General features: G+C 34.4%; 1 protein-coding gene and 1 long non-coding RNA gene across 3 annotated transcripts in view; both read left to right on the top strand.

Moving 5' to 3' along the window:
- The first annotated feature begins 4,016 nt into the window (after window positions 1–4,016).
- LOC112142771 lies at window positions 4,017–7,981 on the top strand. Of its 2 annotated transcripts, XR_004949117.1 has the most exons (4): window positions 4,017–4,507; window positions 4,647–4,706; window positions 4,832–5,149; window positions 6,282–7,981. XR_004949117.1 is itself a non-coding variant. In XM_036215364.1 (3 exons), the coding sequence occupies exons 1-3, from the start codon at window positions 4,652–4,654 to the stop codon at window positions 6,629–6,631; spliced, it is 723 nt and encodes a 240-aa protein (XP_036071257.1). In that variant the 5' UTR covers window positions 4,017–4,651; the 3' UTR covers window positions 6,632–7,981. The 2 variants fall into 2 exon arrangements, 1 of the variants encoding a protein (XP_036071257.1); XM_036215364.1 differs by having other exon boundaries at window positions 4,017–4,706.
- A 3,214-nt stretch (window positions 7,982–11,195) lies between these two features.
- The window catches only part of LOC118599673, a 4,983-nt gene continuing 2,512 nt past the window's right edge, over window positions 11,196–13,666 (top strand). The window contains exons 1-2 of the long non-coding RNA XR_004949118.1: window positions 11,196–12,548; window positions 12,705–13,022. This is a non-coding gene — a long non-coding RNA (uncharacterized LOC118599673). The remainder of the gene's footprint in view (window positions 12,549–12,704; window positions 13,023–13,666) is intronic.

Genomic DNA, 13,666 nt, shown 5'->3' with positions numbered 1-13,666 from the left:
AAAAAAAAAAAAAAAAAACGGACCACCTTTATCGTCCTTGTTAATAACCATTTAGTTGCTTCATTGTCTATATTAAAGCTGTCTCAAAAGTATTTGTCTCAAGAACATTAGTCACTGCAGTTGTCTCATTCTTGCTTTTTGCTGCTTTGAGTGCCACTCTAATAATACTTTGTAAAAAACAAAGAACTATTGCAGTAAAAGCAGGTAAAACAGTCATTCCAATTGTGTAAAAAAAAAAAAAAAGTATAATAGGAGCCTTTTATGTATATAAAAATACAATATTTCCTCAGATGCGAACAGAAGAGAAGTTATCTACACAAAAGTAAAAATTAAGGAAAAAATAAAAGAAAATCAAAACTTTAGCCAGACTACATTTTTTTATTGAAACAATCTTTGTGTATTGTTTTTATGTTTAAATTAAATTATTTTCAGCTCACGTAGCTTATCTCGGATAATTTCAATGGTTAAAAAAAAAAACAAAAAAACTTTGTTTAAGTTGTTAAAAAAATCTGCGTTAAAAATATCTTTTAGAAATGATTTTTCTTTTTTTTAGCACATTTTGCCACAAGATGGAGCAAGAATACTTCTCATTATTTCTTACTTTCAAACTAAACTTCTATTTAATCCATCTTGTTCAGGTTATTTTGTCTTGACTCTATTTGTAAGTTACTTGTATTTGTTTTATTCCTTTAAAATGCTTTTAAATACACAATTTCATGTAGATGCACCATAAAGGGCTAGAATGTTGAGGAAAAAAATGAATTAATCTAAGCAAAAACAGTATGAGGTGACCTGGGTGACCTTTAACACTGTCCATAACTAGTAATGGTATTTAGTGATTGTGAAATTGAGCTTATCAGTAAGAGTGAATCATTGGGAAGTTTTATACATTTTATGTGATTGTTCTTTTGTTCATCTATTCTTTTCTGTTTGTCGTGTATTTTGGGCCAAATGGACTTTGATAAATATGCATTAACATGACCTCATTACAACTGGAAAAAAAATAAAACCAACTCTGCCTCACTTGAATTCCGCCCTTTTGTATTCTCTTTTATATTTTTTAACAAAGCACCATACTATGGAAGTAGAAAACAAGTCACTGTCTTATTGTAAGAACTATCACACAATCAAGCACAGACCAAGAAGTTCTAAAAGTACTTGGAGGTCAAAGACACTGTCACAATATTAGGGGGCTTAAGATACATGCTAAGTTTTTACAAATATTTGAAAATGGTTCCAAAGTTCTAAAAGATGTTGAGCAAAAAACAACCCCCATAATGATAAATAGTCATACTTTATGTTGGGATGTAGCCTTCACTGAGTGTTTGAGTCCATTTATAATGCTGGTAGTTTTTCATTTTTGAAGAGCATGGGTGATTCGGTTAAGAATTAAAATACTAAAACCCAAATTTGCAATTTAACTTTATCAATTTTCTTCACTTCTTAACCTTTAACTCCTTTAACCCTTCCCCTCTCGTATGGGGTCCAGATTGCCCCACCCTTACATTGATGTGTGATTCCTCCCATGACAAAGGTGGTCATGCAGAGAAGATAATAAATCATTTATAAAAAAAGTGAAGTGTGCCGTCTTGTGGGGTCCAGATGACCCCACTTTTAATGTAAACATGTCTAGGATAGCACAAGGGTTAATCTTAAATCTGGGGTAAAAAAAAGAAAAAAAAAATCATAATTTGTAGGAATTTGTAATTTAGCACCCAGCATGCAAGTGACCAGACTTGGTGGAAAAAGCTTAAAAACTACACATGGCAAAACTCATGGAGAAACAAAAAGGTGACAAAGACAAAAACAGGACAATGAAAACTGAAGAGGTTAATTAATATAAATGAAAACAGCTGAGATATTTATGACAGTACATTATGTTGCTTTGTTTTTCTGATCTGTTATTCAGATGAGAAATCATTCTTTTCCTGTCAGGAAAAAATGGAATTAAATACTAATGAACACCTGAGGGAGGCAGCATTTCACCCACCAGTGTACAGTCTGCTGGATAACTTTAGTAAAAGATGAAGAAGAGGAACCTGTGGTGACTGACAGGGAGACAACTCAAGAATGACCAAAACATACCTCTGACACACCAAACTCAAGTGCACAATCCTCACATGATGATAAAAAAAGTAAAGTAAAACAATCACCTTTAAACTACAGCATGCTGATTTTACCAAAAAAAAGCAGAGATAATTCCTATCTTGAATTTTAAGTTTTTGTGGGAACAAATATTTTTATCTCTGAAAAAGAAGAAAATGTGTTTTTGTTTTTCCATCAAAATCACAGTCAAAACCATGTGTACGTGACAGACCTTTGTCACCTGTTGAAGATGAAAATCAGTGGTTGAGTTGATTAAAATGTGAACAATTGTGAAAAATGTTTCTAATCTTGTAGCTTTGAATCTGCAGACCAAAGCCAGACCGCAGCGCTCAGAGCGAAATGTTCTCACTGTACCGTTTATGGCACAAAAATAGCTTCATAGCTCTCGCACTAAGCAACATTACAACTAAATAAACACATTTGAGAAGACGGTAACCAACAGAAGCAGACGGCTCAAATGAGCATGTTTAAATGAGACAACAAAAAAGGGGATTAAATCTCAATGATTAAAGTTTTTCCTCTCCCGATCAAAGGAATTTTGCTTTCTTGAATTGCCAAATTCCAGAAATGTATTTTTTTTCCCCAGAAAGTTTTCATGCTTTAAAATTAAAAATGAAGTCTTGGATAGTAGAATTTTTTAAATAATTATGTTAAATTTGTTTTTTATTTTTGTCAGCCCTGCAGCGTAGTTAAAAACGTCTATGGCCGAAGTAGATGGGCGTGGTTTTATTTTGTCGTCTTTGATGTCTAAAAGTCTTTGATGTCCATGTAAAAGTTTCAGAGATGATTTTGTCTGTGAACAGTTAGAGGTTTTCACTTTAGATACTAAAGTCTATGTTCTGGTTTTGGTGCTTTGACCTTAAGGTTAGGTTTTCTGTCTTGTTGAGATGTTTTTGGTAGGAAAGTCTGTTGGGCTTGATAAAAGATTACCTGTACTTCAAGCATTCCTGCCACATCTGTGAAATAACAAGATTTTTAAATGTTCTACATCCACATAACTCCAGCACATATTTGTACCTCAATTCTGAATTTATTTAGATTATTTTATAATTCAAAGTCATTTAAAAAATTGACCTTCCTTTTGTAGACATTTATAAATGGTACATGTCCTCATTTCATACGTGTTTGCTGAAGTGGGGTATCATGAAAAATTAAGAAGACTCGTTGTCAAATACTTCTATTTTCAACAATTTGATGCTTAATTATGAAACATATGGAGGGAAAAAACCCTTTGTAACTTTTACAAAGTTACCAATCAATGTGCAACCTAAATGAACATGTAGGCATGTTAAAAGTGCTGTTTTAAGTCAGTTTTTCACCTGTCAAGTGAAGCATCCATCACAGCTTCACTGAAATGAGTTCACACCTCTGAGAATGATCACACTTCTACCACCTGCACGCTTTTGCATTTGCTCGTTTTCACAAGCCTGCAACAAAAGGAAGTTGATTTGTTGCTTCTAAATGACAACTAAACACGAGAATGTACGTTACAACTTAGGATACGATGGCTTACTTTCATTCTTGCTACATTGCTGGACAAAAACAAATGTTCTAAAAATAAGGGAACAAAAGCCACATTGCAACAGGTTGTAAGATAACAAGAGGACATTTTGTTGTGAAGCAGAATAAATACATTTCAGTAGAAAGTACAGAAAGAAAGACATAAAATGAGCACTATGTATCAATAAGCCATTAAGTGTTAGTTTTAAAACTTCCAATTACACAATTTCTAAATTTCACATCCATAATCAGTATTTTTCATACAGAAGTGTACATTTACAAACATTACCAGGAATATAGCCTAGATTCACATTTATTCTGGATTTTGTATTTTTATATCGAAAAGTCTTTATTAATGTTCAAGAGTTAAATTCAGCATTGACAGTGTTTTTCCAATTGATACAACAGAATTTTAACTCATATTTTTAATTAATTTTGATTAAAAATGTTGCAAAAGTTATGGAAGTTTTTTTAAATTTGGCAGCAGAAGATTTACATCTGATGTCTACAGCAATAACCATCACAATCATATTTTTAACCACATTGACAGTCACATATCCTTTACTCCTTTGTTTATTTTATTATAAGTTTACTTATATGTAACTTTTTCAATGTGAATCTATTTTCCCCCAAAGTTAGTTAAAATGCTTAGAATTGGCAACAATTTTACACACTATCATTGCTTTAGAAAAGATAAACAGAAGCTGTGAGGATAGTTGTAGTTTAACTTCTTTGTTGACTGGCTCTATTGTAGTTTGAGAGAAAACCACAGAACTGCTTCCGCAATTCTTAACAAGCCACAAAAAAGAAAAAAGAAAAGACACACAACCCATTCCACTGTCTGTAGCATTCAGTCTTGTCAGCGACCAACAAACAAAGGATCTTCAATCTGCTGAAAAAGGTGAACAACTGACTCATTTCGACTTTCACTCAGTACGTCTTTGGCTCCTTTTACCCAAGAAATTGAGTGTAACAGTACATATGTTTAATTTCTTAAATCAATAACTAACATATATGGTTTACATATGTTTTTTTTTCAGTCAGAATGATTCTCGTCTCTTTGATAACTGCATCTCTGCTAGGAGGATCTTTTGGAAAAAGTACATTTTATTGTTACACTATGATTAAAAAAAATTCTAACATTTTCAAGAAAAACTATTTCTGAACGAACCAACATTTTCTCATTATATATTGAAATCTTTTAAAATTGTTTTGTGTCTTCCAGGTTTTACAGAGTGCAGCTTTAGTGAATCTGAACAAACCTCATGTTTAGCTGCGGCTGGAAAATTTATTTTTATTAACCTGATGAACAAAGACTTTGAGGACTTGAAGCTCCTAAAGGATGGCAAGTTTAGAATCTTTAAGACAGTAAATGAATCAGTAAGAATTGATGCTCCCTATACAAACAAAGTCATTTTTTTCAAAAGCGGAACAATCCAACTGAACAACGTTTCAAAGAAAGATGCTGGAAATTACACGCTTGAGGAGTTCAACTCCAAAGGGAAACGACTGAGAAATTGCAGTATCAATCTTAAAGTATTTGGTAAGAAAAACACCTATTTGTTCATCTCACTTTTTAGACACATTTAAGGATTATACCCTAACTCCACTGATGAACAGACTACGTCCTACTTAAAATGGCTTTTGTAACTTTTAACTAGTTTATAAAAAGATGAATAATATAAAACCAAAGAAAAAAATTGCTGTTACGCAACTTTAAATAAATCCTTTTGTGAACAGGATTCAAACCAAAACAAAGTATTTATTGTCAAATGTAAATATTGAAATGCACTAAAAGCCAAACTGCAGCAGTTAAAATTAAAAATGTGTTTGTGTACTTTTTTTTAAATCAAGGAATTACAATAATTAAATCAATTAAACCAACAAATCAAGGCCCAGTTTAAAATAATACTGATTACACTTCCATGAAACAAACTGTTCATTTTAACAAATAAAGACTCTGAATTTGGCGACCTGTCAAAAAGTAGATAAGATAGGCTCCAGCAGCCCATGACCCCAAAATGGATTTTACAGGTTGAGAAATGAAATGGTTGGAAGACTGAGGTTTACATAAACCGTCACTCATGAAAATGGGGACAAAGCAAAGGACCTGACAATGAAGAACTGAAACCGGCACTATATTTAGACCCAGGACAATTAACAGAAATGAAAACAGCTGTGGAGGACTCTGAACACAAACCTGCTGAGACTCACAGGAGGACGACTCAAAAAGAAACACCAAACTAGAATGTACAATCCTCACACCAGCATACGTGTTCCATTGAACCAAAAAAATTAAATATAATACATTGGCTTAATATTTTAGGGGGTGCAGCGGTAGGGTGGTCGACTTCTGATCTGAAGAATGCAGGTTCAATTCCCATGTGTAAAAGTGTCCTTGGGCAAGACACTGAACCCCAAAATGCCTCAGGTGGAAGGTTGGCGCCGATGTTCGGCAGTGGAGCCACCACCAGTGTGTCAATGTGTGTGTGACTATAAAGCGCTTTAGGCCTTCAAAGGTTAGAAAAGCACTACACAAGTATATACTATTCACCAAGTAGTATTATTAGAATTAAGAACTGTATCAGAAACACAAATTAATGTTAAAAACAGAGTCATCTTATTGTTCTTGTTGTTTTATTTGTTATTTCTTTATTATGTTTTCTGTCTTGCAGATCCCGTGTCTGTGTTAACATTGTCTCAGCAGTGTTTGTCACCAGAACAGAAGAAAGTCACATGTTTGTTTGAAGGAGATGAAGCAGAACTCAATCTGACTTTGAACGATCACGTACTTTTACACTCAAATAAATACAGTCAGGTCCTCAGCAGAGATACATCTGAAAGATCCAGAGTGTTTAATGTTTCTGTCATCATACATGGACAACTTCTTGGAAACATCACATGCAAAGTCTGGAACAGTGTCAGCAGAAATGAGATGGATATTAACCTCACTGCTTGCAGTGGTGCAGGTATAAACTATCAACAGAGAAATGAAAGACAAATTCAAACCAATAGTTTGGTCTAAATCTAATACCATTTTATTTCCTCCAGGTTTACAACAAGTCTATGTGGTGGCAGCAGTTGCAGTTGTTTCACTCGTGCTTTTCGCTGCTTTGAGTGCCGCTCTAATTGGACTTTGTAAAAAACAAAAACTCTCAGCAGGAATTGCAGGTGAGTCATTGATAAAGTATTCAGTAAAAAATGGTCATAATGGCGACTGTGTTAATAAAGTTCACTTCCCAGATGACTTAAAAACTGAAGTTATCTTCAAGAAAATTAAAGTAATATAAAATTAGTTAAAAAAATTAACTACAACACAGAGCTTGACAAGAATTTTCAATAATGCTTTTTAAAAGTATTAATACTTCATTTCTTTCTTCTGTCTTTGCCTTATTTAGTAACATTTTACCAATGGATTACTTTACTTTACTTCAAACTTTCATGCTATGAGACTTAAACATATTTGTTTGCTTTAGAAATGTTCATTCTACCCAGTTTTGCCACAAGATAAACCCTCATTATTTTTATTTTCAATCTGTTTGATATGTTTCTTTTTCATTCTTAAATGCCACATACTGAAACTTTTTTAGGTGAATGTATCTTTTCATTATTAAATCATTCACTTTTTTTTTTCTTTAATGCGGTTTCATCATTATTATTTAAGTGATGTTGTAATGTTTGTCAAAGAACTCTACCTGAGGAGGATGAAATAGAGAAGTTATTGCGTTTTACATGTAAAGCTTGAATATTGACCTAAAAACCTGCACAGTGCCATGTGAACTTGAGAGATTTGAACACTGAATCCCATTTTGCGTATATAGATTTTAAATTGGAAATTGTCTCTAACATGCATTGCTGAGAGCAGTGTGAACCTACAGCCTAACTGTGTTAAAGTCTATCTAGAGCTCGAAAAAGGTAAAAGAAAATTGCATAGCGATGCTAAATGCAAGAGTTTCGAATGGTGAAACCTGAAAGGCTCTTTTAAATGTGTTTACATAGACTTTATATTGAAAGTGATAGCTTAAACATGCATTACGTGAACGCTGCTTAACAGAAAGAAAAATATTACTAACAAATTCCTGAAATAACTCGAGCCACTATTCTACACTGCAACAGCTGGAAATACAAATAGGTGTTTGGTGTCAGTGGCTTTGTGCTCATCATTAAAAAATATATATTAAATGCAGTAGGTAACTTATCTCGAGTCCATCAGGCTGAAACATTTTTATTTTGTGAGATGCACGCTCTGTCATGTGTTTTATATACACCCGAGTTCTTTTGATTTTGTTCTGCTTGTTGTTTGCATAAAACTCACAGTTTTAACTCTCTTCATGTCTTTTGTGCTGTATGAATATGAATATGAATGAATTTTACCTTAAAATGACTGTAATAAAATAAAAATTACAATCAATTCAGACTCACTGGAATTCTTTGCTTTTTTAATATCCTTGTGTATCTTTAACATAGTGCATCATAGTATGGAGAGGGAAGGCAAGTCATTGTTCCTGACCCAACAAAAATTTACAGAGTGCTGCTTTGATGAACAAAAAGAAATGTCCTGTTTTAGTGTAGTTGGAAATTTTTTACATTTTCATCTGATTTAGAAAGATGATGGTGGCATCAAGGCCTTAAAGTATGGCATATCCACTATCATTATGGCACAAATAACTGGAAAGGTAACAGCTGATGAGGCAGATTTTAATACAGATTTTTTTTTTTGTTAATGAAACAATCAAACTGAGCAATGTGTCAAAGAATAATGCTGGAAGCTGGTGGGTTTTAGTTGGATATGTGTGGTGCTGGTATGGTTTCTTCTTGTGATGGGTAGATGAGGCCTTGTGAGGCGTTTCAGCACATTACCAAACTGTATTAATACGGTGCCACTCAATAGTGACCCCTACTGGACAGAAAACACCATTGCTGGCAACCAAGTTTAAAAAAAACTCCACTGATTAGATAAACAAGTGTATACACAATAATATTTGACATAAACGTCATGGCTTCTTCATACTCACGCCTTGATATGTAATGCCTCAGCATTAAAGAAGTGCTACTATTTAAGTACAACAGTCCTGACGAACAAATGCAACATTTGACCTGCAAAACATACAACGATTAAATTCAAATAAGAGTGTGAGAGAGGAAGGAGTGGGGGAAAAAAAGCATAAAACACTATTAAAACTATTAACAAATACCCCCACAAACTTAAAACATCACATTCAGCACCCTTAGGAAAAATCAGTTAAATAAAATGTCATTCACAGGAGGGCGGGGAACACGGCAGTGCGAGAGCGAGAATCAGTCAACAGCTGGAAGCGCACATCCTTCATACTCATTAAGTGCTATTGTATGGGTGCAACTATAAAGAGAACAAAAGCCACATTTTATTTTTGTTTGTTTGTTTTATGTTTTTTTTTCAATTGAAACATTCAGAGTTTTATTTAAATCAACCTTCATGAATCTAATGTTATGCCGTTTTGAGTTAGTGATGCTGGGGGACTGCTATCACTGCTGCTGCCATCTGCTGTTCAAACCATCAAGTCAAGCCTGACACAGGAATGCATGATGATGATGATCAGCAGAGGTCTTATTTTCAGCATGCAACAATAGAAATCAGACTCCACCATTGTCTGGGGGAAGAAGAAATCTATTAATATTGAATATAAATCTGCTTTGATTTCTAGTTCATCTTCATTCTCTCTTTTTTAGGGTAATTTAGTGTGGAATAGGGCTGCACGGTGGTACAGTGGTTAGCGCTCTTGCCTCACAGCGAGAAGGCCCCGGTTCGACTCCCAGCTAGGACCTTTCTGTGTGGAGTTTGCATGTTCTCCCCGTGCATGCGTGGGTTTTCACCGGGGACTCCGGCTTCCTCCCACCGTCCAAAAACATGCTTCATAGGTTAATTGGTGACTCTAAATTGTCCCTAGGTGTGAATGTGAGAGTGAATGGGTGTGTGATTGTGGCCCTGCGACAGACTGGCGACCTGTCCAGGGTGTACCCCGCCTTCGCCCATCAGTAGCCGGGATAGGCTCCGGCACCCCTGCGACCCCGAAAGGGAGGAAGCGGTCAAGAAGATGGATGGATAGTGTGGAATAGGCATGCAGTCTTAATCTTTTTCACCCGTTTGTGTGTCAAGTGATCTAATCAGCCACTGTAAACTGCATGTTCGTCTAATGTTTTCCATTTGTTGGGTCTGTTCTGTTAAATTTAAACCCTGCTTTTTTAGACCAATTTTAAGGTCTCATCTTTGTCTTAAAACCTTTTTTTTAGAATAATTATAACTATTTTAAATACTATTTGTCCTGGCCTTGCCCTCCCCGTCCACCACACTCATAAAAAAAAGTTTGCAGCGACACTTAGTGCGTGACAGACGTCTGTCACTCGTTAAAGGTGAAAATCAACAAGTCAGCTGGAGGAGAAGACAAACGCCTCTGTGTCAGAATGTGACCAGTTGTGAAGGATGTTTCTAATCTGGAATATAGCAGTTTTGACTCTACAGACGAACGCCGGACCGCGAGCTCAAAGCAAGGCTTTCTCACTGCACTATTAATGGCACAAAAATAGCATTGTGCTTTATAACTTTAACAACACCACAACTAAACAGGACACAAACACATTTGAAGACAGCAACCAACTGAAACAGGTGCAGACAGCTCAGAAAACACATCTAAATGAGTAGATAAGACAAAAAAAGTGGTTAAATCTCTGTATTACCAAAGTTTTTTCTTTTCCAACAAAGGATTTTTGTGACCTTTTAAAGTATTAAAATCCACCTCGAGCAAAAAGTAATTTATTCAGTATACTTAGTATATAATGAAAGTGAGGCAGTTTACTTTTTATGTAATATTTATATTTTGTAAACTGTAATTGTTCCAATTTAGTCAGAAGTATTCAGTTAGTATTCTTCCTACAGTACAGGTACTTGATCCATAGCATACTTACTTATGCTGCTCTTTGCTATGGGCACAGACTAAGATACTATTTTATTTATTTTTCATAAGGCTTTCATGCTTTAAAATGTAAAAATGAAGTCTTTAACAGTAATATTATTGAGCCAGGTGTTAACGAGAACCTCGGTCGGCCCTACAGCGTGGTTAAAAAACCTCTGTGGCTAAAGTAGACATGAACAAAGACGTGTGGCTTTTTACGTTCACAGATGGGTATGGTTTATTTAGTTCTCTCTGATGTCCAAAAATCTATGTCTTTGATGTCTTTGTGAAAGTTTTAGAGATGATTTTAACTGTTAATGTTTGGTTGTGTTGAAGTCTCACTTCAGACTCCTTAGTTTACATCCGGATTTTGGAGCTTTGACCTTCAGGTCACGTTTTTTTTTTTAAATCAGGTTGTTAGAAATGCTAAACAAACTTACTTCCCTTCATGCTGTTTAGTCAGTTTGTCACCTGTCAAGTGAAGCATCCATCACAGCTTTGATGAAATATGAGTTCACACCTCTGAGAATGATCACACTTCTCTGTGAAAACTTCTGCCACCTGCACGCCTTTGCATTTGCTCGTTTTTCACAATCCTGCTATGAAAGGAAGTGGATTTGTTGTTTCTAGATGACAACTAAACACCAAAATGTACGTTACAACTGAGGAAACGATGGCTTACCTTCATTCTCATTATCTTGTTTAGTTTTGGGGTAATATTCCGTGATTGGAGTTTGTAGCAAATCAACAAAGTAATTACATTTTAAAGCATCAAAACTACAAAAGGTATTTGATTAGGTAGAAAGCAGGAATACATTTCATTCAAACTATCTAAAAACAAAAAATAATAGTTTTTCTAAAAGCATTTTCTTTACATTATAATAGAAGGAAGTTTCAGTCATGGGTGATCAGAAGATCCCCACCTTGCCCACTCCTGTATTGAAGTGTCCTTGGGCAAGAAACTAAACCCCACATTGCTCCTGGTGGTTATTGGTTGTCGCCACTGTTTGGCAGTGCAGCTGTCATCAGAGTGTGGATGAAATTGTGAATTTATAGCACATTGGGCTTTATAGGGAGGAAGCAAAACACAAAATATGAAAAAGCAATTTACCCTGAGAGTTGTGGACGTGGCGAACGGCATAGTGGTTCTTTTTAAATTTTGTGGCCAAAATAATACTTCTAAACATTTTTACTTAAATGAATAATGTTTAACATTTGGATGTAATGCTTATGTATAAAATGTAGAGTTCCAAATTATTTTCTTTTATTAAACATACTTGTGTTTAAAATGAATACTTTTATTTATTAATTTCAGATTTAGATAGAAATTCATAATGGAAACCTAGAAACAAATTTGCAATTTGACTTTTAAATTCAACCAATAACATTCAGTTTACAAACCTTTATTTATACAATGTGTTACTTTCACATAACTGCTCAGTATTTTTAATATGCAAATCTACAATTACAGATATGATGTGGAAACAGTATAGATTTAGATTTCCATTGTCTCTTATATTTTTATATTAATATGTTTTTTGGTATTAAAGGTCAAAAATTCAGATTCAGCATTGACATCAGTAATTTTCTGATTAATACAACAGCTTTGTTTAACTACCTTGTTGACTGGCAGTTTTGTAGAGTGACAGAAAACCACAGAACTGCTTCCGCAATTCTTATCAAAAGCAAGCCACAAAAAAAAAAAAAAAAAAAAGACACACAAGCCATCCCACTGTCTGTAGCATTCAGTCTTGTCAGTCAACGAACAAAGAATCTTCACTCTGTGTTAAGAAGGTGAACAACTGTCTCATTTCGGCTTTCACTCAGTACGTCTTTGGCTCCTTTCACCCAAGAAATTCAGCCTAATTGTGAGTATAAAGACACATATGTTTAATTTCCTAAATTAATGAATCACATATATGGTTTACATGTTGATATGTATTTTTTTTTTAGTCAGAATGATTCTCGTCTCTTTGATCACAGCATCTCTGCTAGCAGGATCTTTTGGAAAAGGTACATTTTATTGTTACATTCCAAGAAAAAAATAAAATAAATAATAATTAAAAAAAAAAAAAAAAATCACACATTTTCAGAAAAAACAAATTCTGAATGAACCAACATTTTCTCATTTTATATTGAAATCTTTTCAAATTGTTTTGTGTCTTCCAGGTTTTACAGAGTGCAGCTTTAGTGAATATGAACAAACCTCATGTTTAGCTGCGGCTGGAAAATTTATTTTTTTTAACCTGATGAGCAAAGACTTTGAGGACTTGAAGCTCCTAAAGGATGGCAAGTTTAGAATCTTTAGGACAGTAAATGAATCAGTAATAATTGATACTCCCTATACAAACAAAGTCATTTTTTTAAAAAATGGAACAATCAAACTGAACAACGTTTCAAAGAAAGATGCTGGAAATTACATGCTTGAGGAGTTCAACTACAACGGGAAACGACTGAGAAATTGCAGTATCAATCTTAAAGTATTTGGTAAGAAAAACACCTATTTGTTCATCTCACTTTTTAGACACATTTAAGGATCATACCCTAACTCCACTGATGAACAGACTACATCTTACTTAAAATGGCTTTTGTAACTTTGAACTAGTTTATAAAAATTGTTATGCAACTTTAAATAAATCCTTTTGTGAACAGGATTCAAAGCAAAACAAAGTATTTATTGTCAAATGTAAATATTGAAGTGCACTAACAGCCAAACTGCAGCAGTTAAAATCAAAATGTGTTTGTGCGCGTTATTGATATCCAATAATGAAATCAAATCAACCAATCAAGGCCCAGTTTAAAGTACTGATTGCACTTCCATGAAACAAATTGTTAATTTTAACAAATAAAGACTCTGAATTTGGTGACCTGTCAAAAAGTAGATAAGATAGGCTCCAGCAGCCCATGACCCAAAATGGATTTTACAGGTTCAGAAATTAAATGGTTGGAAGACTGAGGTTTACATAAACCGTCACTCATGAAAATGGGGACAAAGCAAAGGACCTGACAATGAAGAACTGAAACCGGCACTATATTTAGACCCAGGACAATTAACAGAAATGAAAACAGCTGTGGAGGACTCTGAACACAAACCTGCTGAGACTCACAGGAGGACGACTCAAAAAGAAACA

This window comes from Oryzias melastigma, linkage group LG14 (assembly GCF_002922805.2).
Source record: "Oryzias melastigma strain HK-1 linkage group LG14, ASM292280v2, whole genome shotgun sequence".
Taxonomy (NCBI): domain Eukaryota; kingdom Metazoa; phylum Chordata; class Actinopteri; order Beloniformes; family Adrianichthyidae; genus Oryzias; species Oryzias melastigma.
This window is presented reverse-complemented; position numbering and strand designations above follow the sequence as displayed.

Bases quoted from the DNA above. Each gene is read 5' to 3' on its own strand.
- LOC112142771 (XM_036215364.1), top strand. From the start codon at position 4,652: ATGATTCTCGTCTCTTTGATAACTGCATCTCTGCTAGGAGGATCTTTT. The intron at 4,707-4,831 runs GTACATTTTATT...TGTGTCTTCCAG, and splicing joins AGGAGGATCTTTTGGAAAAA to GTTTTACAGAGTGCAGCTTT. The intron at 5,150-6,281 runs GTAAGAAAAACA...TCTGTCTTGCAG, and splicing joins TATCAATCTTAAAGTATTTG to ATCCCGTGTCTGTGTTAACA.